Source organism: Strigops habroptila, chromosome 3 (assembly GCF_004027225.2).
Source record: "Strigops habroptila isolate Jane chromosome 3, bStrHab1.2.pri, whole genome shotgun sequence".
Taxonomy (NCBI): domain Eukaryota; kingdom Metazoa; phylum Chordata; class Aves; order Psittaciformes; family Psittacidae; genus Strigops; species Strigops habroptila.
This window is the reverse complement of record NC_044279.2, coordinates 50,495,416-50,521,228: the sequence shown is the minus strand read 5'-3', so window position 1 is coordinate 50,521,228 and position 25,813 is coordinate 50,495,416. Positions and strand designations below refer to the sequence as shown.

General features: G+C 38.4%; 1 protein-coding gene across 2 annotated transcripts in view; it reads left to right on the top strand.

Moving 5' to 3' along the window:
* The first annotated feature begins 4,940 nt into the window (after positions 1–4,940).
* Positions 4,941–25,813, top strand: part of UHRF1BP1L (UHRF1 binding protein 1 like) — a 55,437-nt gene continuing 34,564 nt past the window's right edge. The window contains exons 1-4 of one of the 2 annotated variants that reach the window (XM_030478596.1): positions 4,943–5,166; positions 12,789–12,935; positions 21,391–21,553; positions 22,659–22,697. In XM_030478596.1, the coding sequence (XP_030334456.1) occupies positions 21,491–21,553; positions 22,659–22,697 (102 nt within the window). In that variant the 5' untranslated portion in view covers positions 4,943–5,166; positions 12,789–12,935; positions 21,391–21,490. Of the gene's footprint in view, positions 5,167–12,788; positions 12,936–21,390; positions 21,554–22,658; positions 22,698–25,813 lie in introns of both variants that reach the window. The other variant, XM_030478595.1, reaches the window with a different exon arrangement.

Here is a 25,813-nt window from a genome sequence, read left to right as displayed (position 1 = left end):
AAAAAGGTGGAAAAACAAAACTAATCATGATGTGCTAAAAATAGCTTTTGCTAGAATGGTATAAAAGCTAGAGCAATAGGCAATAGAGTGATTCGCTGCACAGAAATGCTTTGAGTCCGTGTCTTTAATACGCCACACTGAAGTCTGTGTCAAATACCATACACCTTTATAGAACCACAGAACCATAGAATAGCCCGAGCTGGGAGGGACCTCAAAACATTGTCTGGTCCAGCTTTATGTGGGAAAGGGAGCCCAAATGAGATGATGCAGCACCCTGTCCAACCCTGTCATGAAAAAGTCCTGTGTTGGGGGCTCCACCACTTTCTTGGGGAGGTTGTTCCAGTGGTTGGTTGTTCTCACTATAAAAAAGTTCTTTATCAAAATGAAACCTCTCCTTGTGCAACTTGCACCTCTAGCCCCTTGTCTTCTCCTTGTGAGGAGAGAGCTTCCATCAGCTTTGTAGCCACTCTGTATATACTGGAATACTGTGATGAGGTCCCCACTGAGCCTTCTCCAGGGAGAGATCATTCTATGATTTATGATTTTATTTATATGTTTTAACTCACCATCACTAGTATCCTTGTTGTTATCCAATAAAACAGAAAGTGCATTACAGGATGTAATTGTATCTGTATGTAATTTACTTTCCGGGAGATACCAGAACTTAAAAATAACTGCTACTCTATATGATGACTCTTTAACCTTAACAAATACCAAATGTCTTCGTATGAGACAGGATGTTCAGCAATGGCACATTGCAATCTGATTTGAGACCAATCCTCTTTATGTGCTTGTCAGTGTCCCCACTCTAGCAGATACATTCTTTGGTTCTTGAGGGAGAGGTCACAGGAATTAATAAAAGACTTTTTCCAGTGCAGGAGTTTATGAATTGTTTTAAAGAACGCTGTAAAGTGTTGGTTGTTCTCCTTCTTTACCCACTGATAGGTATAGTAATAGCCAATTTTGGTTCTGTAATTCAAACCCAAAGCACACAAACCATAGAATTGTGATAAATGCTCTACATATTCACAGTGTTACGGAGAAATATAAAATATTACTCTTAAATCACACAATTTTTACTTTATGATTTTATTATTAATATTAAGTTCTTAGAAGAATAATTCAGACACAAAAAATCATTATAGCTATTGCTAACTTTTGCCTTGTAAAAATAAATAAGAAAGCCAGAATTGATTACTTTTTCTCTTGCAGATACTTGCTCCAGCTCTATGAGTCTTCATCTGTTATCATTCAATGACTTCTATTCAGTTCAGAGTTACTTTTTCTTTTTTCTTTTTTTTTTTAATTTCTTTTTCTTTTTCAGAACCCACAGGACAAGCACTAGGCTTTTAACAGTTCACTTCTTAGGTTTACGTGTAGTGGTTGATGTACATAAATATTTAAAGTCTCTGGGAACTACAGTTGGTATATTTACTGTCATTGTTCACTGAGGGCAACTCATACATATTTAGTGAGTTTGTTTACATATTCACTCATATATTGCAATGACACTTCTGATAATACTTTCTGTTGTTATTGACAGAGTACGTAACAAAGTCAATAACTAGCAAGGAAACATGAATAGGACTTTCAAATGTCCACGTGGTAGCAAACCTCATAGATTGCCCCTTACAGAGCTTAGAATTGATGCTTTGTGATACAGATAGAACATCTATATCACATAGAATTGATTCTGTGCTCTTTAACTTTGAGTGCTGGTCTGTCAAAACTATGTAAGCCTTGTGCGTTTGCTGTATTTGAAGTCAGACTATTATCCTTTGCATTATCCGTGTGAGGCCGTGCAGGATGTCTCACTCTGCAAGTATGAAACAAAGCACTCACCGAAACTAAATCAGAACTTCTTGGGTCACATTTTTTCTGTTCTTTTTCCATATTTCCTACTGCTTTATTTAATGGGAAAAACAATTAATATTTTTTGTTAATTCTGTGACCTTCATGTTTCTGAAGTCACTTGGGCTCTTGTTGTTTTGTTTGGGGTTTTTTTTTCCCCTCTCTTTTCCAGTTTTTACAGTTAAGGAATCCAGATGACCACATGAAAAGTCAAACTCCATCTGCACACCCTATACAAAGCACACAGCTGCTTATTTGCTCTGCTCTGTGGCAATGTGCAGCTTCAGCATAACTGAATGGTGCCAGTGACAGAATTTGCAGGTTGTCTAGAGCAAAGTTATCCTTTGAAAGTTATCCAAAGAAAGTTATCCTTGAGGAAGAAGTTACTGCATTCTTTGACCCTAACACAGAGGAGGCGTTACCCTGGGCTTGGCATCCATCCACTGAACCCCACACACATTTACTCGTTTAGGAGATGGTGGAGGGCAGGCTGATGGATGAGATGACTGCCTGATGGGAAACTCTATACATCCTTGGGGTTTTGGGTCTTCTATTGAATTGGAAGAGTTCACAAATAGGCCCTAGAAATTACATGTGCTAAATACAAACCAAAATTATTATTGAGATCATTTTAGTATCCTGGATACTCTCAGAAGTGGGGTTCTTTCTTGGTGCCAGCTGCTTCATAAAGGGGGGAAGCCAGGAGCTGAGGGGGATGCGGTAGCCAGCCAGAGCCTAACCCACCACTCCCAGCCAGGAAGCAAGGCAGGCAGGAATGGGAAGGGCAGCCCAGAGCCCAGGTCATCAGGCGAGTGTGTGATAATGAAGCAGGTCTGAAGTCAAGCACATAAGTCAATCCTCAAGTCAGGGTCAGGATCAGGTCTGGTGGGATGAACAAGGCCAGCACAAGGCAGGGATCACCAGGCAGGTCCATGGGGACCGCCAACACGGAAAGTTGGTGGGCTGAGGTCCAGATCAGCAGGACCCAGATCAGAAGGACCCATGTGATGATTTACCACTACAGCCACCCCTTTTCTTCTCTTGTGACATAGTTTCTCCTCGCTGGGTGAGTCATCATTTTGGTAAATCAAGAACAAAGAGCCTTGGTTGCTAGATGAAGGAATCCTACATAGCAATGTTTATAAGTGCAAAGTAGTCAGCAAGGTTATCGTGTTAAGGTGACAGCTGATGACAGTCTCACAGGTTTTTTATAAGCTATTCCCTTTCTCTCTTCAAAGCAGGAGTCAGTCTTTGGGACTTTGTATCAAGCACCATCTTCACAAAGTGGTGGTCTAATTATCATGAAAATGCTAGCAGAAATTCATTTACTGGCAAACGTGCAGCTGTGATTTGGAGAATCAGTCCAAAGTCTTAATAAACATAGTCTGGGGTTATCCTGATATTAAATTGCACCAGGCTCTAAATAGAAGTGTCAGATACTCTGCTCAAACCAAGGGATAAACTGGGCTTCTTATGACATGCCCTTCTAATCCCTGGGGTGTTGATCTGTGCGTTTCCCCCCATTCCTCCATTCAGTGTGCTCCAGGAGATGGAGGAGAACATGAGGTCACGATTCCGATCAATCCTGCCAGACAGGCATATTTCTGGTTTCCAGTTCTGAGGTCAGTAGAGAGCCTCTGGGTTTTCCTTTTTATGTCAGACCTACAGTTGCAGGACACTTGAAAGAGAACACACAGCATGGGTCCTGCTTTCCTTGCCCCTTGTATTTTCTTTGATGAGAAGCTGATACATCATGATGCTGAATAGTTTCTCCAAGACACTGGTAGATTTTTTTTCTAGTTGAGAAAAGTTGAACTTAAAACAGGAATAAAAATGTTAGCTTCATACACAGCTCATTCCCACTTTCTAAATCTGTTTGATTTAGAAATCAAATCTCTTTAAAGAATATAATGAGGTCAGTATTACACAACTGACTGATTTTTAAATGCCTGGAAAAATCAATCAAAAACGTTCATCTCCTGACCTATTTTTTTTCTGTTACTGCTTCATATTTCTGACTTGAAGGTCCTTGGGGTTCTGTTTCATTGCATGTAAATTATTAATCTGCTATGTACATGAGAAGCAAAGCAAATAATATCTGATGTCTTTCCTTTGCAGCTCCAGGCTATATTATAGAGGCAGCAAACCATCCTTCAGATAGAGGTCACATCTGAAAAGCTTGTTAGTTTTACAGTTGTTATTTTTTTCTTTTTTTCTTTTTTTTTCTTTTTTTTTTTTTTTTTTAATTGTGGGGTTTTTTGGTTTTTTTCCCCAGTTAAATCTACTTTTAGGATACTTGATTACCCACCACTGAAATTCTCCAAGATACCTTTTCTGAATGAGGGACCCCTAGAGAAGAGGGTTACTGGATGAACAAAACTAATACCAGACATTTACTTTTTAACTGACTTGAAAATGTTGCTACAGCATGAGAAGATGTTATCTCAAAATTAAAATAACTTCTAGGCTTTATATTTGTCTCACTTGGCTAATCAAGGTGAACTTACAACAGAGCTAGAGTAATGGAGTTTATCTGAAAAACTTAAAGTAACTTTAAACATTGCTTCTGTGAGTGAGCTCCACAGATCACCGGCGAAGAGCATGACGTGCAGGTACTAATGCCAAGTATTAATGCACGTAGGTAACTAAGCAGTTTGTCAAAAGGAACTCTTGCCACACACTAGGACCAGGTTTTTTGTTGTCGTTCTTGTTGTTACAAAGCCTTTTAGTGGCACTTTGTAACAGATTTTCAACAAAAATAACAACCAAACGACGTGGGACGCGCTCCACAGGCGGGAAGAGGGACGGAGCCACAAGCAGGGACGCGGAGAGACGCTGTCGGAGTTTTGGCGGTGGGAAGGCTGAGGGAGGAAAGAAGCCGCTGGCGAAGAGCGGAGAAAGGGCGGCCGGTGCGACCTGGGGCAGGCAGAGGCTGAAGGCATTGAGGGGTTCTGCGGCAGATCCGTTAGCAAGCGGGCGGGGTGTGTGTGTGTGATCGCCCCTACCCCGCCTCCCTCCCGCCTGTCCGGGGCTGCCGCCCCCCGCGCGGGGAGGTGGCTCCGGCTCCGGCCCTCCCCGTTACCGCCCCGCCGCCGCCCCCCGTCACTAGGTAATGCTGCAGCCAAGATGGCGGCGGGCGCCGAGTGAGGGCGAGTGGAGGCAGCCGCTCCGCTCCCGGCGGTCTCCCCGCTTCGGGCAGGGGGAGGCGGAGGGATGAGGCGCGTCCCCGGTCCCGGCTGGTCGTCGTGAGGGGCGCGGGCCGGCAGACACCATGGCGGGGATTATCAAGAAGCAGATTCTGAAGCATCTCTCCAGGTCAGTGGGGCGCCGTGCCCTGGGTGGGCTGTGTTGTGCGGCGGGGGCGGTGGCAGCTCCCGGTCCCACGGCCCCCGGCGCCGGGCGGTGGTACCGGGCTTCCTTCAGCCCGCTGGGGGTGGAGCTGGAGCCGCCTCCTATGGGTGACTTGGTGGCTGAGGGGCTGTCCGGCTGCTGCTGAGGGGCTGTCCGGCGGTGTCAGCCGCGTCAGTGGTCCCTAGTCCCCGAGCTCGGCGCCTGCCCGAGGCCAGGAGGGGGGTCGGCCTGCCCGGCGCGGAACGGAGTCACCGAGTGAGCCACCGCCGGGCTCCGGTCGCCTTCCCGCCGGGCAGACGGTGCCACCCCCGCAGCCACCCGCACAGCGTCGAGCGAGCCGAGCCGGGCGGGGGCTGCCGCGGTAGCGGGCCCGCGGGTCCCGGGAGGCGGCGGCGCAGCCCCTCGGCGAGGCTGCTGGCGGGGCCCGCGGTGTGGCTCCCGAGCAGCCCGTGGCGGTGAGGTGGTGTACGAGGGGCAGCGCAGAAAAGGAAGGGGGAAACCCAAACGCTGCCGTAATGCAGAGGCGGCGGGGTTTGCACAAGCCGTCCCCGTTCGCTTGGGGTGCGGAAGCTCGGCGTGTGCCCTCGCAGGTCTGGGCGCGACGGCTGAGCTCCCGCAGGCGCAGGTGAGGCCGGGGAACAAAAGGGATGCGTTCCGGTGCTCGGGCGAAATAACTTCCGCGTTTTCTGGGTGACTGAAATCATAACTAACGTGCTTCGTGGGTTAAAACAAACAAAAAACCAAACAACACGCTTCTACTGTAAATTTTATAGCTGTGTCGTGTGCTTGAAAGACAGAAAACTGCAGAAAGTACACAGTGTGGTTGATGATACAATTTTAAACAGCCACGTTACGCTTCTCCCATTTTCTAAAGGGAGACAAAAAAAACCATTAAGTACTTGACCTGTCATGATACCACAGTGCTGTTATTCTTCAGAGCTTACTTTTATAAATGAAAAGATACAATCTGAAATACTGATTCCTTATTTGCTTTTTTAAAAATGTTTTATTCTGTTTATGTGTGATATTTCTGAAAGATCTTTATTTTCATTAGTACTAATAAAGAGAGAAAATAAAGTAAAAAAAAAGACATTCTGATTTGACTAATCTGTGGATGATGCACAGGGAAACTACAACTGTCATTCCTAATCCTTCGATATCTATGCACTAAAAATGACATATGAAGCAGTAGTAGAATAATGTTTCTCCTCCACCCTACTCATGAGGTTTGTTGCTGGGAATGCTGGTAGAGAAATCTTGTTTTCACATGAGAGTAGCTGAGCACTGTGGGAATGGAAATGCAATGCGAAGATGTCATCAGCCTTGAGTCAGTTTTCTAAACAGAAATGTGCTTGGAAACACTGGACTTAATTGACTGATACAGCTCACTTCCTATAGTGCTATTGAGCAAGCTGTATGGAAAGAGACGAGCTCTGGTCTCCGTGCTACAGGTTAGAGTCTACAGTGTGCCTGTGAACTAGGCATGAGAATATGAGCTGGGTTTTGTCTAGTTTCTCAATTAAACAGATGAATAGATTAAGTACTTTTTAATGTTGGCAGATTTGTGTTTGCTTTCTTGTGTGGTGTGATAATGCTTATTCAACTGGACTACATCAAATGATTGTGACAAGTTTCATCATTTTTAAAAAGCGACATGGGATATGTCTCACAACCTGAGGTGTGCAAATTGAAGTTGAGGCTCCTGATCCACACTATGCTGACATTAAAAGAGTGTGTTTGCTGCCTAAAATATAGACACTATTATTATTAAGCCCGTTATTATGGGTGTTCTTAATCATGTGATCAGATAATATGTTTTCTTCCTGCAGAACCGGTGCTTCAGAGGTTGCAGAAGTTGGCTACACAAGAAAACAGAATTTGAGTGACACAAGCACCTGTAAATCTGTTGGCTTCTTAAATTTCAGGAGCTTGATTTTTCAACGGATATGATAATGTTCTTTATTTCACATTTTTCTTTAGTATATTTTATAAGAATATAATGAAGGTAGGCTTCACACACTCTTTCATTTTAGTGTGGAGCCAGGTACATAAGGAATTTCCTTTAATGCCAAAGGATACTTTCACTCTCTACCCTATAACTATATTGGTGCCTGATCTGCAGTTCTCATAGTTCCTCTCAACTAATGCCTGTTTGCTGTCTTCACCAAAGCAGGTATTAGCAGCAGGATTAAAATGTACTGGAAGAAGTCCATATGTAATAGCAGGACAAGTCTTTCAATTCTTCTTTTATCTCAATTTCCTTTCATTTTTGACAATTGTATTTCTCTTCATCTTTGAACAAAGCCAAATCTAATATGTACTTCAGAGAACAAATAGAAGATGCGAGGCTGTACCTTCAGTTACAGGGAAGTATGCAGTTTTCTGCCACAAATCACAGAATATTAGAATGGTTGAGGTTGGAAGTGATTTCCGGAGGTCATCTTGTCTAGCTCCCCTAAATCATCATTGATTTAGCAATATTTGACATGAAGGTTGCTGAAATATCTGTTACTCATGTGTTAGCAATTTTCAGCTTTCTTACTGTCTAGACACTGTATATGCAAATTTGAAAGTATTGTGTCATTCAGCAGTGTAGTTCACATTTAGCAGTTTGCAGTGCTTTTAGGTGAACTGATACGGACATTGATGTTGGGAAGAAGCCTTATCATTCTACATTTGTTAGCTAGGGAAATGTTTTACATAGGTATGAGTCTTTAAGGTCTGAGAATAAGAAGACCCAAACTGCATTTTGGAGCAGTTCTGTTGTCTAAATGACCTTTTACCTTTACAGAAGGTTTTTCTCTATATTGCATCTTAAGAACAGTGGAGGTAGTATTTACTCAGTTTGTCAGAAACCTGTAGCTTATGTCAGGATCTGGTATGAATTTTTAGCTTTCTCACAGTCTTTAAAAAAATTCTAAAATATACGCTATGACCTCTGTGTTCAACATGCGTTGTTCTTCTCCAAAGCTGTGGTAGAAAATGAGAAGGAGGGAAGCGGGAGAACAGAATTTTTTTGTTGTTTTTCAGATTATGTGGTGCTTGGTGTAGGATATGGAACTAAATGTTATTTGTGAAGCTGGATACGTGAGTTTGTCATTTGGAGGCTTGAATTTTTGTCAGCTCCATATTGTGTGAGGAGTGTTTTTTTGTGAATGTGGATGGTGGAGTGTCTTTATTTCGTAATATATGTGCCCTAAAATGAAGCGAGGGTCTGTGTGGATACGTCTTTTACAAAGGTAGGAATGAGACACTGTACTGAGGAGTCTTCTGTGTAGTGTTGGGATCACTTAGTCAAGATCTTCCCCAGTGAACTGAAACTCATGTTGAATCTTCATATGTACTGTTACATGTTTTCATAGGTGAAGAGATTTCTTCTTGAACAGCACTTCTTACTGCAAGATTTTCTGTGCACTGCTCTGCTATGATAAAAGCATAGCCTTCAGCATTACTTCTTTTTCCAGTTAGACTTTGAGACAACTACATAAAACAATAGTGTTAAAGACTTCCAGAAGGACTTTAGATTGCACTATGCAAGTTCACAATAGTGTTCCTGTTATGCTGTCTGTGATTATAAGGGGATCATCCACCACAGGGGTTTGAATCTTGAGTTCTTGGTATTGATAGAGATTGGGTATTACTGAAAGAGACTTGTCTAAGGGGTTTTTTTCAGGTGGTTTTGGCTTTTAGTATCATTGACCGAAATTCCCTTTCTAGTTAATGAGTAGTCTGAGTCTTCTGTGTAAGAATCTGCAATATCCATGCCTCTCTGAAAAACAGTTTTGTTTCTCAAAATATATCTAAGCATGAAAGAAAGCTTACAAACTTTGCTTCTACATTGAGTGAAATAGCTCCATTGAATATGACATTTTTCATCTCAGTTAGATATTATCTCTTAAATTTACCAACGTTTTCGTACATATTTTATTCATACATATTTCAACTTTTAAAATTACTTTCTTTGAATCTTATTTGCTATTTTCACAAAGAAAACAGTAAGAAGTTTTACAGTGTTTGGTATGGCAGAAACCCAAATTGTTTTCAGTTTGTGTCATTAGTTAATGTTCTGTGTGAACTTAGACCTTCTTTTCTTCTGCTCATCTGAAGCAATAGATGTGAAAATACTAAGATTTCAAAATGTACTGCAGTTTTCTTCTATTTTGACAACTTTTTTCACCTCAGTTGGGAAATCATTCTAAAATGCATATGAAGATTGGTTTTACAGAGAATAGTGTACTAATTGCATGACTGTCAGGAATCAGCTGACTCTGCTGTAAACAGTGATATCCTACATTATCTGGTACAACTTCACTGATACATGTCCTACCTAAGTATTTGACCTGCGTATCACCTTGCTTTTATAGCAGTAAGACATGCCTGTTTGGTGCGGGATGTTGCTGTCTTAAGAGACCTGAGGTGACTCCTTTTAGGAATCTACCAGCATAACACCTTTATTTGTCCAGAATGGGCTTGTTCCTTCCTGTAGCTGAATGCCCAAAATTATTTAGGTGAGCTTTGAAACTTCTGCTGGTAGCAAAAGAAGTAGAATTTTTTGCATATTTTCAGTTTTGTGTATTCCACTTCTATGTCACTTTAATTTTGTGAAAGCCAAAGAACAAAGTGTGTACTTTTCCTAGAATAAGCGTAAACCAGCTTCTCTCTTTGCTTGTACTTAAGATTTTGCAGTGTATTCAATGTGACTGCCTTCATTGGCTTGTGTAGTATGTGGGAAAGTTGCAAAACACAATGTAGACTTAACAATCTATGTTGTTCTGAATGAATCTGTGTAGAATCTGAATGCTTATGGAACATGTTCACATAATGCCTATGTTTAAATGCTGCACCTAGTGAAAGACTTTGCAAAAGGACAGGTAGTAAAGCAGAATTGCTTGAGACAGCAGAAGAGGACACGGACAAAGAGCAATTTAAAGTTTCATTGTAATCCTGTATTTCTGAAATTCCCTTCTGTTTGTAATTCAATACTTTTTATATTTAAGTGGAGACTTCATGCCAACAGTTTTGTCTGTGGGAATGTGTTGGTAATGCTATGATGAACATAAAGAAATCAATAAATGCTTTTTTTCAACAACAGTAAAAGACTTCTATTTTTTAGTAGCTTCGTGCATTGTATTGCATTTTAAGCTTTTGTAACAGCACATCTTCCAAAATGCCAAGCTGAAATTGCTGTGGTGCTTTATGAAATTATAAAAGTATTTTGGAGATAAATGAGCAATAATTTATTTACTGGTAGAATTCTTAATCATTACGTTTATTAAGATTTAATATTAAATCTTGTGTTACATCTCAGAAGGATGTCTTAAGCTTTCAGTAGCATTTAGGTTAATAAAATAAGTGCACAGAATTTGATTTCTAGTTTTCAGTTTGTATTATATTATTTTTGAAATGTGTTATAAATCTGGATGCTGATTCTGCAGACTTTTTATTTGTACAACTAAAGTTCTGCTGAAGCTTTGCTGGAGTCGGACAACTCATGTATACAAAATAAGAATGCGTTTGCAATATCAACAGGAATTAGCAGCATTTTACTTGTATAGTATGGGATCATTTTCTTTAAACATTTCTCAGAATAGTTTTGATGGGAAATAAGTTTCAGAATAAAAATGATTTTGAAGATTACTTTGTGCTCAAGTAGCTAATATGCTAGCGTGAAGCATTCTCAGGAAAAAAGGGTATTTGGATAAAGCCTGTGAGTAATAAAATTGTATCTTATTTTCAATTAGTATGGAGTATGTAACTGTAGGCTTTGTTTTCATTCTTATATCTTTTGAAATTTGGTATTTCTCTTGCTGAAGCCTTGGTGTTTTGTGGTTTGTTTTTTTTTTTTTGTGTTTGTTTTCTTAAATACCAAAGGGGTATAGAAGTAGGTGCTAAGCTTGCAGAGTGAGAGGTGCCTGTTAAAGTGTATTTTGTTCTATTTTTGTTGCTTTCTTCTACAAGCAGATTGGCCAAAGGAGATTAGATATTTTCTGATGAAACCTTAGTGGCCTTACAAAGGGTAGCACGAAGTGATTTGTTTCACAATTTTTTTGTAAATCATGAGAATAATTGCTAACAAGTCATTACACAACTTGCTAAGGTTTTGGCTGTTTGCAGGGGAACTCAGGTTTCTCAATGCGGTAGCTCCCGAAGGAGTCATTCTGTACACCTTTGTGGAGCTGGTGCTAACTGGGGTTTGGATCTCGTTATTGTCTCATCTTTTCATGAAAAGAAGCAGGAGAGGAAGGTAGGAAAAGAGCTTCAATTCAGGCTGTGGCTTTTAGTACTTCCAGGCTCCCCTGCATGGATGTACAAGCCTTCTAGTGTGAAGAATGCCCTCAGCACAGATTTTGTGGCAGCTCTGCTATGCAGCTTGTCATATAGCTTGAGAATGCCAGAGCTTTTATTTTCTCAGAGAAGTTGGTGGCTTCTGTTGTCTGACTCCCAAGGAAGTAACCTTGGGATCAGCTACCTAGGAATCTGGAAGTTATGTGGGCTGCATGCTTCTGGAACAATTCTCATGTTGTAGTTGCTCCCATTGCTAGGAATCTGGAGACCCGAGAAAAATAATCATTTGTAACTAGGTATCTGTAATTCACTTTAGTGATATATCTTTTAAACACTGTTCAGATACCCCAACAAACTGCCCACCAAGGGCACTGCCCAAATGCTTGTGTTTTATTGTAGCCAAAAGGAATTAATTATATTTTGGCTGAAGCATCTTTTCAAAGTGAAGACAGTTAACAAAAAAGATTGTTTTTTTAGATTACCACGTTTTCCAAAATTAAAGGTTCTAATTTTTAATTTTTGGGAAGCTTAATGTACTAAAATTTCATAGCCTGCAAAATCAGAATGTCAAGTGTGTGCAGGTCTTTGTAGGACTGCCCCAAATACAAAAACAAATCCAAGAAGTCCTGTTCCCTTGTGCCTGTAGAGTCATGTTTCTTTAATGTGAATTTTGAATAGATGAAGTTGAGACGCCTTAAATAGGAGCAAATCATAAAATCATATGGCATCATAGAGAGGTTTGGCTTGGAAGGGACCTTAAAGATCGTCTAGTTCCAGCCCCCCTACCACGGGCAGGGACACCTTCCACTAGACCAGGGTACTCAAAGCCCCTTCCAACCCAGCCTCGAACACTTCCATGGATGGAAATCCATGTGCGCTTGATAAATCTTGGGCTAGGCAAAACAAAACTGAAAAGTCATCTCCTATTTCCAAATAAAATAAAAACCCTTATGCTGTATCTCCAGGCTATCTTCCTTCTCGCATTCCAAATATACTTACTGAGTATCTCTGAAACCACTTGACTATATTATATAGACTTTTTCTGCGTGATTAAAATTTTCTCTATAAGCTGCTCATTTAAACATGGCTGCAGTATTGTATCAGACAGCAAGGGATATTCTCATGGGAAAATGTAGCATTTTACACAAGTCTCTTTCTTTTTTAGTTCTACAATGTCATGATGTGTAACAAAATGTTGTACTGCAGTTATCTTTAGCTAAAACTCTCTTACATTATTGTATCACTCCTTTTTCCCTTTGAACTTGATCCCTTGTGTGTCCCCTGTGTCCCATTCCCTGCAGCGATCCCAGCTGGCTCTGGTGGAGATTGGTTTGCTGTGAATATCCTTACTACCAAAATGAGTACCAGAAGCTTCTCAGAAGCCGTGGCAACTGACCACTTGCTTTCACCAGGAATAGGGGCCTTTTGTCTGAATACCTTGCCCTCAGGTAACTTCCCCTCTCCCACCTTTGTAGAGTACATGTAAGAGGTGGTATGCATCTGTATAAATTTGGGAGTGAAATGAGCTCTATAAAATGTTATTTGGTTTTGTCTTCTGGTTTGTTTTTGTGTTTTTTTTTTTTTTTCTTTTTTGTAACTTACAACTCTGCAAAAAATATTTGTTTGCTGTGCAGCTATGTGGGCTTTTTATTATTATTTTTTTAAGTCCTAAATTAAATTTGCAAAACTGGTTTGTGAAGTAAATCAGCAATCCCATTATAAACATAAATATTATAAACATACCTTTATGTGTATTTTCTAAATGTAATCTTCTCAGTATCTTTAGGTTATTTGAATTTTGCTGTTTATCATTTATGCCTACTTAATTCCTTTTTTTAACTTGATATTTTTTATCTCTGTATTGATACATGAAGGATTGGTCAGCTTTTTACCCAATTCACGTAAAAGAGCAGCTGCTGAGTTTTTAATTGTCCTTATAGTTTGTCTTATCAAAATATTTTGTTGTGATATCTGATCAGTTAGCATTAAAAAGATATCTGCTAATGTCACATTAATAAATGATGCAGTTCTCAAAAGTCAGATGTTGTCATGCTTTTACACTGCACCATTATTTCTCGATTTTAAATTTAGAAAATTATTTTGCATCAAGTGGCTTTTCTTTGCATTGGATACAGAATGTTGTATTTTGAGTGGAATTTATTAGTCATCCAGTCATAAGTTATAAGCAAATTCTTAAAATGTGAGGTGTTATTTTTGCTGTCTGCAGTGTGGAAGGTGCATTACCTTGCCATGTATGATTGAGTATATTAAGGATTTTATGTTATCATACACTCAACATATGTGCTAAGGTCTGTTGTGTAGCACTGTCATGTTTGAAACAAGTTTTTGGGGTCTGATAATATAGACTGTTTCTGTGCTTGTGTAATACGTGAGAAGACTCACAGAAGAGAAAAGCTAATATTAGTCTATATAAGGATTTGTCATAAACAGAAATTGCTTGAGCAATATTTTACTTACACTGCATGAATGATGATCATCTTCTAAGCTCCTCATTTATGTACAGTGCTCAGCATGTGCATAAATGTCTGAGCAGATCTGCTGCATGACACATAATTAGATAATAGCCATTGATGACAGCAGCTGTTTCAGTTCTGCCTGTTCCCAAAGAGCAACCAGTAGTTTTTCAAAATAGAAAATAATCTCCTGTATGTATTATTACAGAATTAACTGTAGCTTTATATACTGTGAAGAGAGTTGGTGGAGATGTCAGTATTTGAGAAAGTATGGAATGGGTCTTAGGGTGAATACATGAGTGTACTAAGCTGTCTTTAGGAACTCAGCTGAAGTCCTCCTGTGTCGTGATGAAATGGAAGCACTTATTTGTAAAGTATCAGCAAAGCAGATGTACTATTCAGTGCTTCACCTCCTAGGGTAGGAATGATAAGGGGGATGTTGTGACACTGCACAAGATGTGTAATGCGAGTATGGGCTGGTTGTTGAGTCGGGGTCCTAATTAGTGATTTGTCTGGAAAGGAAGATCTGTCTTTAGACCATGGTAAGTCAAAAGGCCTCGTGAGTGTTAGGTGGTTCAGATCCTGTATAGAGCCTGAAAAGTTCCACTTTCTGAAGCTGTAGGGTGATAGGTAGAATTTCGGACTTGTCTAGTATGCTATAAGTCGCAGCCATCTGAGAGCGGTAGGTCCAGACTGGGTGTGCAAACAGGGCAATGCCCTGTCATGCTCCAAAGGGTTGGCCCCTGAGCGCCTCCTCAAGATGGTGTGCAGCAGATCATGTAGATTCTCTCCATGCTTGACATCCAGCAGGCTATGCAGGGTTCTCCATCTTGGATCCAGCCACCGAATACACACCTGACAATTCTACAGAAGTTCAAGGTGTGATTAAATAGAGCACACAGGCATTCATGTGGGGTGGCCACATTACCTGTGGGTAAAGGGGTGATACTCTTCTCCTGTACAAATTGAAGGGTGCAAGAAAGTGCTAGTCAGGTATCACGGGTAGTGAGGGGTGTACTTGAAAAGTCTGGTGACAGGTATAGCTGCTTCAGTTGGTATTGCTGTTTAGGAGTTCCCTGTGACTCCCTACAGCTTGTAGAATGAGGTAATGGTAGCCCTTGCAGTTCCTCTACTGTTAGGGCTTCTTGGGAGGAAACTGCATGGTATTTGGGAATCCGTGCAGGTCACAGCATTGCTGATACTAATGATTTTGGATAAAGGCTGGAGGATAGCCTCTCAGACCACCAAAGTTATGTCCTCTATAGACTTGCGTGCTGGTTACCCACTGGCTGCTAACGGTGGTGGTGAGATTTGGCAGTGCTATGGTGATGCTCTCTTCCTGGTGCAGGCTGTAGGAGTTCCATTGTTTATGGGAGTATTTTTGTCCAGAAGTATTTAAATTTATTCTCACAATTGTTTATTTTTAGTGTAACGTACTATTCTTAAGTAAAGAACTTACGTATTTATGTATCAGAGTGTGCCTGGTTAATCCTACTATGTTGTAGGCATAAAGGTATTACTTTTCCCTACAAACCCTACCACAAGTGCCTTTTTTTTTTTATTTTTTCTATTTTTTTTTTTTATTTTTTTTTAATTCTTTTAAGCTTTTGATTTTGGTACTGTATTCTCTCCTGATGTTTTCACGGGCATTAAAATGTTTTGCAATGAGTGTTTCCTTTTACTGGCTTTAAATGTGTTCTTTTTTAGTTTTGAGTGTGTTTTTGTTCTTATGGTAAGATAAATAAGCATCCAGTTAGCTTTTTGTGCAGTGTTCATTACTTTGTCATTAATGTTTTTGTTTATCCTCTCTGTTTCTAAATTAGCTTTAAAATTTTCAGAAATGGATATAATGGCCAAGATGAGGGCATGCCATCATGTTTTGTGGTGATATTTAGTACTACTTACCATTCATTTTTTATGCACAGAAGTACTTAAGCCTTCATGTATTGCAGGCAGTTTTTCATCATTTGTCTCTTATCTCCCAGCTTTATGTCCTAAAAATGTATCTTTCACTTAGAACCCAGTAGTTTCCATGAATTATATCTTCAGATGTTCAGTATCTTGCATCATCAATGAGTCAGCTGTTGCTGCAGAGCCATTTGTTGATCTCTTGGGTTCCTCAGAAGGTCAGTTTTCTGTGCACTAGATGAATGTGAGTTTAATCTTACCTGTCAACTTTTACACGTTTTAACTCAGCCTGTGGAGCTAAAAGTCACTTACACCAAATCTTACATAAACCATAGTTAATGGTTTCTTGCTGGGTGAAATACTACTTTTATGTATTAAAATTAGAATATCCCTAGGACAGCCAGGATCCACTCACAGGTTTCTGTTATTTCACCATTTTTTTTCTAGGGCATCACTAAATGTATTCAGTGCCTTCAGACATACTAGATATTGTTGCTCTTGCAGTCTTCTAACCAATTTCTACTAACCTTAAGCCTTTACTGTATAGTTACTTTTTCGTAGCAGGTTTTGTGATGCTTTTTCGTTGAAGCTTTTAAATTACTAAAAGAAGATATGAGTTGCTTGATTCTAATCTTGTTTCATAGGTAGACATATTTTACAGAAGTTTGGGGGGTTTATTTCCCCGCTCCTCCCACCTGGTCTATCGCATTCATGCAGAATTTTCCTTAGTGCCTTACTGTTTCAATACAGGTCAATCACTTGTTGCATCTATGAAGTCTTGTCTTTCATCTGTCTGCCATTCACTTAGTGGCAGCTGAATCTTTTATCCTGTATGACTGTAGTCTGTCTCACCTTTTGTTTTCTTTTTTGTCATACCCGGATCGAGAATGCTAGTAAGAATTCTTCTGATTGTCATTGTGCTTAGAGTTGTTTCTTAATCTAGGGAGTTTGTCTTTTTGTTATCTAGGACTTGCAGCCATCTGAGTAGATCAAAGCATCTTGGTATTTTGGGCTTGTGCTGCCATGGGGAAAAGTATAGCAATGCTCCTGAACTTAGTATTTGCAGGTGATGCTTTGTTTCTGAGACACTGATATTTCTTCTGGCTATAGGAAAGAAAATATGAGAGAGGAAATCGTATGTTGCCTACAGCATGCTATTTGCTGTGACTTTTTTTTTTCCTTCCTTATTTAAAGGTGGGAGGGATTTAATTTGTTTGTTTGTTTGTTTGTTTTTAAGTTCAGGCCATTTACTGAAAATCATCTTTGATTTGTGGTGTTACATGGGATGAAAGGAGATCATCCACTGGTACATACACTGGTGATCCCAATGCTTTGTTTCTGTGGCAGATTTGACAAAGAGTTAGTTCTGTTCATCTTCTATTTAAACCAGAAGTCTTAAAATTTGAAGTGGTACAGTGAGCAGAACTATAGTAGACATCCCTCTGTCTGTTACGTAGTCATGGGAAGCCAATATCTTTCTTGGAAACTCAGCTGAAAAAAGGCTGTTTTTCTTGCTTCAGAAGTCTCATAGAGTTCCTTAGTAATCTACTAACATGGTTCATCCAAGTGAAACAGGAAAAAACCCCAGTTATCTTTCTGTTCCATTTCTGCTGTTTTATTATTGATATAGTTCCTAGTCCTTGGTAGGCCACGCTTCCCTTTTTCAGAGCCGGTTGTTTTAAACTGTAGATCTTTTTAAGGCATTCTAGTTAATAACAAGGTGATAAGCAAAACATGTGGCACATATTCTGATTTAATAGTCTGTCATGATTAGAGCATAAATGTAGGATCAAGTCCCTGCAGGAATTTTATTTAAAAAGCAGGGGAGGCAGATGGTAGAGCCTGGTGGAAGAGATTGTATGTTCATTATATGTGCAAAACAGCTGAGAATCCCATATCCAAATGGGATCCAGACTTTTGTAATTTCTCTGTTAAATCCAGAGGTTGGAGTTCCTGTTGATGAACATGACAAGGCATCTGGTATTCTCTCCAAACCTTTGTGGCATGCTGCTCCAAGCTTCATGTGGTCTTTGGCCTTTATTAGACAAACCATAAGCTTGTGCTTTCACAGAAGTGTTTCTCCCATCTTCTCCATTGTTTTTTTATTTCTAGTTTTACTTCTTGGCCATCTTCTCTGCAAGAATGGTGGAGTGCTCTGTTCAGAGCTCCAAGCCCGTGTTGTCACAAACAAAACTGGGCAAGGAAAATTACAAAAAAGCATCTTCTGCATAGGTGTTTTAGTTCTTTTAGAGAGAAAAGAACTGAAAGTACTAAAAGAACTGTTGTGGTCCTGACAAAATACAATGATTTTAATTTATTACTGTACATCTGATTCTTACTACTGTGTTGTTATTGTGCAGTCTTTTATGTTTTTCACTAAACTATTAGTCTGTGCTCTGTAAATTAAATTTGAACCATCAATCTAACTGCATAGTAATATTTAGTGCATGTGGTTTTATGTATGTGTGTGTGTGTGTGTGTGTGTATATATATATATACACACACACCCCCTAGGGAGATATGTCAGGCTGCTTGTGATATTCACAACTTTGTTTCTGGATTCTGGCATTTAAATTGTAAAATATTTTATAGTATTAATCTGCCTTATGAAACTGAATATTAAAACTGAATTGAAATTCATGCTGTTGAATATAGTAATTCAAACCTCAAATTGTATGTTTTGAGAAAGGAAGGGTAGCTTGTGAAATTGAAACTAAATCCATGAAAACAGTTTTATTAAGAATATCTTGTGGTATTAGCAAACTGAGTATGTATTGCCTCAATAACAGTGATGTCCTACTGGAACAGCAAAACAGTGAAACAGAAAGCTTTGGCGAACTCGACCATGTCCTTTATTTCCATTCCTCTTGCCCTTCCCTTTCATTTTTCTCTGTTCTATTTACTTCATGTACCAAGTAGTGGGTATTAATATTTGGTCTGTTCCCCAGGAAAGAAACATCAGTCAGGATTTCATGGGATGTTGTGCAGGGCACTGGCCCAATTGTTGAGCCCTCTGCTCCCAGTTTGACCCAGTTTTTCAGGAGTAATTAGCTCGCTCTGAGGAATGAACACCAGGGTGAAAATCAGTTGGCAAGCTGGGGGGGAGCTGTTCGCATGTGCCAAGTCAGAGAGAAGGATGTGTGCATATCATGAAGTCAGTGACAGTTAGTTCTGAATAGTTAGTTATATGAAAAGCTCATATAGAATTTTAAAATGGTTTTCCCCAATCAACGGTTTCTAATCATGAAGCATCATGATAAAATCAAATATTTCTAATTACTACGTATTCAGAATTACATGAATCTACCCTAACTTTATGGAAAGTACTTCTCCGCTTTACATAAAACTGTATCATAAATATCATAGTTGTCATAGTTCAAGCAATTAAGCATTCTAGGTTACAGTACTGGCCAAGAGGTACAGTGGTTCTTTAGATACAGAGATAGCTTGCCAAACTCCAAAGCCATGCTGACTCCTCAGATTTTGTCTGGCAATAAATATCAGAAAACATCTCCAACACCATAATATTTAGAATAATATTAACTTTTAATAATAAAATTAAAAGTTAAGAATACTAAAATATTAAATTGCAGATTTTATCTGGGCAACAATCTTATCAGTGATGATTATACCAACATGAGTGTGTCTGTGGCACATCTTTTCCCTGAGTCTCTGACTGACTGTGAAGCATACAGAAAGAAAAGTCAAAGTACTCCGGCTCAGTGAGGCATGTCCTGGTTTGATGTACCATGGGATCCTAGAACAATACCATTTGGAGAGTTTGCCCTAAGGCTTTCCATTCATTTATTTATTTATTTGAAATTCAGAATGCTGTCCTTTTTGTCATTTGGCTCTTCTTTTAATTTTATGCATAAAGATCTGAATTCTTGTAAATTCTAAATAATGGGTATGATCACATTGTGTTTTGTAGGGCTAGCTGCCCAAATTGGCCAACTTCTAATCTTTTATTTCTTAAGTTAGAGGCTGCTGTATAAAACTAAAGGTTATCCTGTTATATTAAATAGTATGAAATAGTTTTAAAGTGCTGGAAATATTCAACAGACAAACAAAAGTGTCTACGGAACAACTGAGTTTAGAAGGAACAGGAAATGGGAACAGAAATGTAAAGTGTTGTTACCCTCAGTGGAAAGTTGGCTCTGGACAAAGCAGATGTGGTGTTTGTATATTATGAAGTTACTATGGGTCTTGGGGAAACACCACAGTCTTTTCAGCATCTACTCATCAGTCACATTGCAGCTGTGGAAGTGGAAGGAAGAGATTTCCCTGCTCTAGGTACCTACCCCTGAAATACCTTCTCACAACTCACCTGTAAAGAGTTTCTTTCTGTGACTTTCTGTGAAACAAAGGGTGTAGTCTTACAGGTGGAGATCCTCTTGTGTTGGTCTGTGCTGAATGAGGCAGCACCCAGAGCATTTTTGCTTTCGCTGACCGAAGGAGAGGTAACAAATTCAAAGCAACACTCTCAGAAGAATTAATAGAAGTATGTAGAGGGAGGAGGGGAAGTTGTGCTCCTTGTTGAGATTGCTTTCCCTGTCCTTCTGCTCCTTGTTGGGAGGGAATGGCTCTTATTTTGCCTGTTTGAAGGATGTTGGAACTATCTCAAGATTGGCTTTGCTGTCTCCATTCTTGTAAAATTAGACCCAATTCATGAGCAGAAACCATTTTCCATGGCAGAATGCAAGTGTGGTTAAGTATAGCCTTTTCTTCAGCTTGTGGTAGACACAATGCTACAGCTAGGTTATCCGTGATTTTTGCTATGCTATCTGTCTCACAAGATTGTGAACCATTTGACACAGTCACATAGATCACAATAAAAAGCCAATCAGAACGCCTTTGAAATATAATGAAATGTATTGCCTATGTACTCTTTTAAATGGTTACATTTTTTAGCTGTTGAATATCAGATTGACTTTCAAGTTTTCAAGCAATATTTTATATACACCATGCTGCTATGTGTATGTAAATATATGTGGTTTTCTAACATCTTATTAAATTCTGTGGTTAAATCTAATTAATACTGTAAATATATAAATAAATATAATGTTTATAAGGAGTAGCTTTTTGTTACTCCTTCTGAGTGAATTCTAGCTGCTCCTGCTTGGTCTAAGAATGACAGTGTAAGTTGTAGAGGTTTTGCTTTTTTTTTTTTTCTTTTCTACTTTTGAAAAACTAAAGAACAGTGAAATAGATTCACCTCTAGCTGATAGAATTTAAATTAAATAGTTAAATACTTTGAATCAAGGATTTGTTATTCCAGGTGATGGAAAAATTAGAAGATACCTCATAATATATTTAATTTTTGTTTTCGTATTTGTGAATGGAGTTAATGAGATGCAAAACTTCAGAGGGACAGAGCAATTCAATGGTACCATTTCTTTTCAGGGTGAAATTGCACCTAAGAGGATTTCCGTAACCCCTGACCATTGCTTTAAGTCAGCTCTGTGTGGGACAGTTCTAATTGCTTTATCTGCATTTACTTAAGGTGCATATTTGTTTTTAGATTCACCAAAAATCTGTCACCTGACAAGATCAACCTGAGCACATTGAAGGGGGAAGGTCAGCTGACCAATTTAGAGCTGGATCAAGAGGTACTTCAGAACATGCTGGATCTTCCAACATGGCTTGCTATAAACAAGGTCTTTTGCAATAAAGCATCCATTAGGGTAAGTATTTTATTGTGCCAGAATGGTAATTAAGCAAATATTTATTTTTTTCCCTTCTGTCTTTGTAAAATTTCAAGCAACTTCGTATTTGAGAAAATTGTGATGAGTGCTTGATATAATTTTTGAGAAAAACAAAGACGTTACCAGCAAGAATTTCTTACTAGTTTTTGTATCTCATGATGACTTGAAATATGAATGGAAACAATGAAGATAAGGAGTGATAATTTTATTTATTTATTTCCTGAGTAGAATTTATTCCTGCATGTTCTAAAATAGGGGTAGAGATAAAAGCATGTATTTGCTCATGGTAGTGAGTCTATTACAGTTATTTATTATTATCATATATATTTTTTTTAATGTGTTATTTCTTCTCTTTGCTGCTCTTTTTCTATTGCTTTCTCTCTTGTTCCTTTCATATTTCCAAAAATATCTTTCTGAAGGATTCTGATCTCTGGGAAATGTGGAAACACTCTAAATCTAGTAGAGGTTGCTTTTTTGGTCCTAATGGCTGCTCGGAATTGAAGCAATGTATATCATCTCTCCTAGATTATACTAATACGAGAGTAAGAAGTGAAGCTATGACTTCTTTTTGACAGCAGTTATGATCTGGTCAAACTTTGGCATCTCTTTAGTCTTCTGTTTTTGTTTGTTTGTTTGTTTGTCTGTTTTGTTTCCCTCCCTAATAGGAGATTTTCCTGATTTTTCTGAATGCAGTGAACTTGGTGCTTTGTTGCAGGCATTCAATTACTTGCAGGTCAACAGTGCAAATGTGGATTTTCTTTCCTTTTAAAGGAAAGAATGTGAAAGACGGTGTTGCTTTTACTCGTGCTTGACAACTTGGTATTAAAGGCACAGATTCTATTTTGTTCCTCTGTTTTCTGCTCAGTGATAAATTTTGAAGTTCTCTTTTTAACACCTAAAATAAATTTATGTGTGTGCATAAATTTACAGTATTTTAAGATCAATGTGGTATTTTGAAAGTAATATAACTGAGTTCAGGAGTTGCAAATATAATTTGTATACAAAAACCACATGCTAAAGAAAATATTTATTTTACTGTATTTTTAATATTTACTTTGCTTTAGAATAATGTTTTGCCTTGCAGATACCATGGACAAAATTGAAAACACATCCTATCTCTTTGGTAAGTTCTTAGATCAACTCCTAAATATACTCTGTGTAGCAGAATTTGTCTCAAATGTTTATATAGTTCTTTTGACTTGACTCTAGAAATAACTGAACCATTAACAAGCCATTACAAAGCGTCTTCTGGGTAGTGGCAGATGGAGACAAAATGCCTTAATGTTTTTTTTTTTGGTAGGTTTGTTTTCTTAATCTGTGGCTTTGGGTGTCATCACTATAATGTTTGACTGTTAGCTAATTTCTGTCAAGTTCTTCAGTCATTACATCTTAATTTGGGTTCACCTAAAGGGTAGTTAATAATCTAACCCTTATACAAGTTTCTGCCTGTCTTTTAGAGCTATCTTTTTTTTTAAGGACTTTTTTTATTCTATATCTGTACTCACCCCAGTGATGTCAGTTACTGCAGGCCTGATACACAGAACATTTACAGGATTTCTGTAACAGCCTTGGATTCAGCTTGGATATAAACAGGATATAAAAAGTGTAAATAGGACTTAATAACAATTAGAAGTAATGCTAATTCTTGCATTTGTTTAATTTTGTTCTTTTTTTTTAAGTATACTGAGAAATGCGGTAGCACCAGAAGTTATTTGCTTGATGATGGCTAAACTTTCTTAATTGTGTTTAGTTAGGGAATGAAGTCCTTTAACTGTCATGCTTCCAAGTCTTGCCATGAATTCCCGAACGTGTTTCTGATTCCTTAGTTCTGAATCAGACTTGGGAAAGACAAGTTGTTTTAAATACTTGATGGATTTGCTAGTGACCTAGTTGTAGTGTACTGATGTCTGTACCGCTTCTTCCTTGACACACAGAGCTTAAAGTGTGGTAATGCTGAGGTGGGATGACTCTGCCTCTAGACTGTAAGATGCAACTGCCAAATTGGGAAAATCAGTTTAGGCTGTGCTATTTTCTTAATGATTACATACTTTGACTTAGGGTAGCAAGACCTGATTGTTTGCTTTGCTCCTGTTGAACTTACATTAGTGATCTTAAAGGCTAAGATAACTTACAAGGTCACCTTTTTTACGTAAGGCTTTCCTTGAACAGTACATTAAATTGATAACAAAAGTTCACTCTTCAGTGGTAGACTGTACAACAGGCTTTTTGACTTCTAAAGGAGGGGAATTCAATGGCCTAACTGTCCCAACTTCAGCCCCTTATTACATCACTGAACTTCCACTATTTTGGAGGGTATTTTTTCCTACTGAGAGTTTGATGAAATTGGAATAGCATCCTCTTTACATAGTTTAGGAGGTAACTAGAACCTGCTTGTCTAGCCAAAGGTTCTTTCATTGAGCTGAGTTGCCCTTTGTGAAAATCTGTCTGTTAACATAGTGGCAAATAGTAAGTTATCTTTGCTCATAATAAGTTTCTGTTTCTATATGATAGAGTGTAATTTTAGATTTTGTAAATATCTAATATAAATATATCTATTTTATATATATTATATATTTATATTTATAGTATAGTTTATAGGAGTGTTTTGGGGACCCAAGGATGCTATGCAGCAGTTTTTCCTCTATCAAAGTACAGTATTTGTCAGTGAGAAAAGAATAGACAGATATCTACATCCAGGTGTTCTTTGTTAACTCCTATTTATATTATGCAAACTCCTTAAGCTGCTGCCCTACTGTTCTTTCAGCTAGTCATGTAGTGAAGGAAATTGTTCCAAAGGTCTCAATTTAAGAAACCTTAAAAGAGTGGTCAAACATCCAAAAATGTTAGGATAACCAGGAGAAATCTTGGTTTCCCCCCACCATCTTTGAACTAGTTGATTGGGGATTTTTTCTTGTTTTCTTCTATTGTTGTTTTGCAGTGTGAGTTATTCATTGAGACCGTAAGCATCAAAATACAGTGAAGTATAAATAAATCCAGAGTAGAGAGTTTATGAACTTCTACGTGGTAGTCAGGGCATTTCATGGATAAGAGTAGCATAGAAAAATGTTTGTGGAGCAAGTGGGTTATGAAGACAGCCACAATTAACACAATATGATAATAAAGTCCAGTAGGTAGGGCCTGTTGAATTGTGAAAAACCTAAAATCGAGGAGGAAGCTTTTTAAGTGTGCTTTGTCTGACCTAAGAGAGGGTAAATGAAGGAATTCAGAAGGGATGGTACAAAGTCAGATAGGAAGTAGGTGGTGTGTTTTGGATGAGCTTCCCATGGGACAAGATTTCAAACTATAAGCCTTAGATGAAGAGCCTTCCCAGGTTGTACGATAAATATAGGTCACAACCATTGTAGTATAAGTTAGGAGAATCTTGGATTTATTCAGTGGTTGGGAATAAGGTTTTGCATTTGGCTTGTTCCCATTCTGTTTGTCCCTCTGTTAGTATGCATTATTTATGATTTGTGTTACAGTTCTGCTATTTAAATACAGCCTTCAGTTAAAATAGGATTCAGGTGTCCCATTCCCTTAATTCCCAGCATTTTTTGTAAGGGTCCCACCACAAATACAATAATAGCATATGATTTTACTATAATTTGACATGTTGCAAATTATACTAGAATATATCTTTTTAGAAACTACTTGTTTTGCTTGATCTTCTGAAGATTCATATGCACGAGTGTATACATACTATGTGTATATATATTATATACAGATTTTGTTTTAAAGATGCAGCACAAATGTTGCATCTATTATGACAAGTTTTAGTGGACTAGTTTCAAATATTTTTCATTAAAATTTTCTGAACTTACTGAACCATTTAGAAAACTGCGGAGGTATTAAATATTTCACTGACAGAACAACTATGCAGGAAGAAGACCCAGATGTGTATGCGTTAAGTCATGCCCACTTTGAACTGCAATTTTTGAAAATGTGTGTGATAAATAATAATACTTGGGGATCAAGAATTCTGTAATACAGGATTTGACTGGGAAGGTCTGTTAGAATTCATAACATTTAAAAATTGATATGAACAAATTAAAAAAAGATAATTCTGATACATTATAAAAGTTTATGTGAAAATTGACATGGTGAGAAATTTTATGTGTATTTCAGAGGAAGTTCTCAAAATATTTTTATTTTTGGTTGGTTTTTTTTTTGTTCTTCATGTGTCATCTATTTAATTTGTTACCTCTTAGGTCTCCAATTCTTTATTTTGTTTTGTTTTTC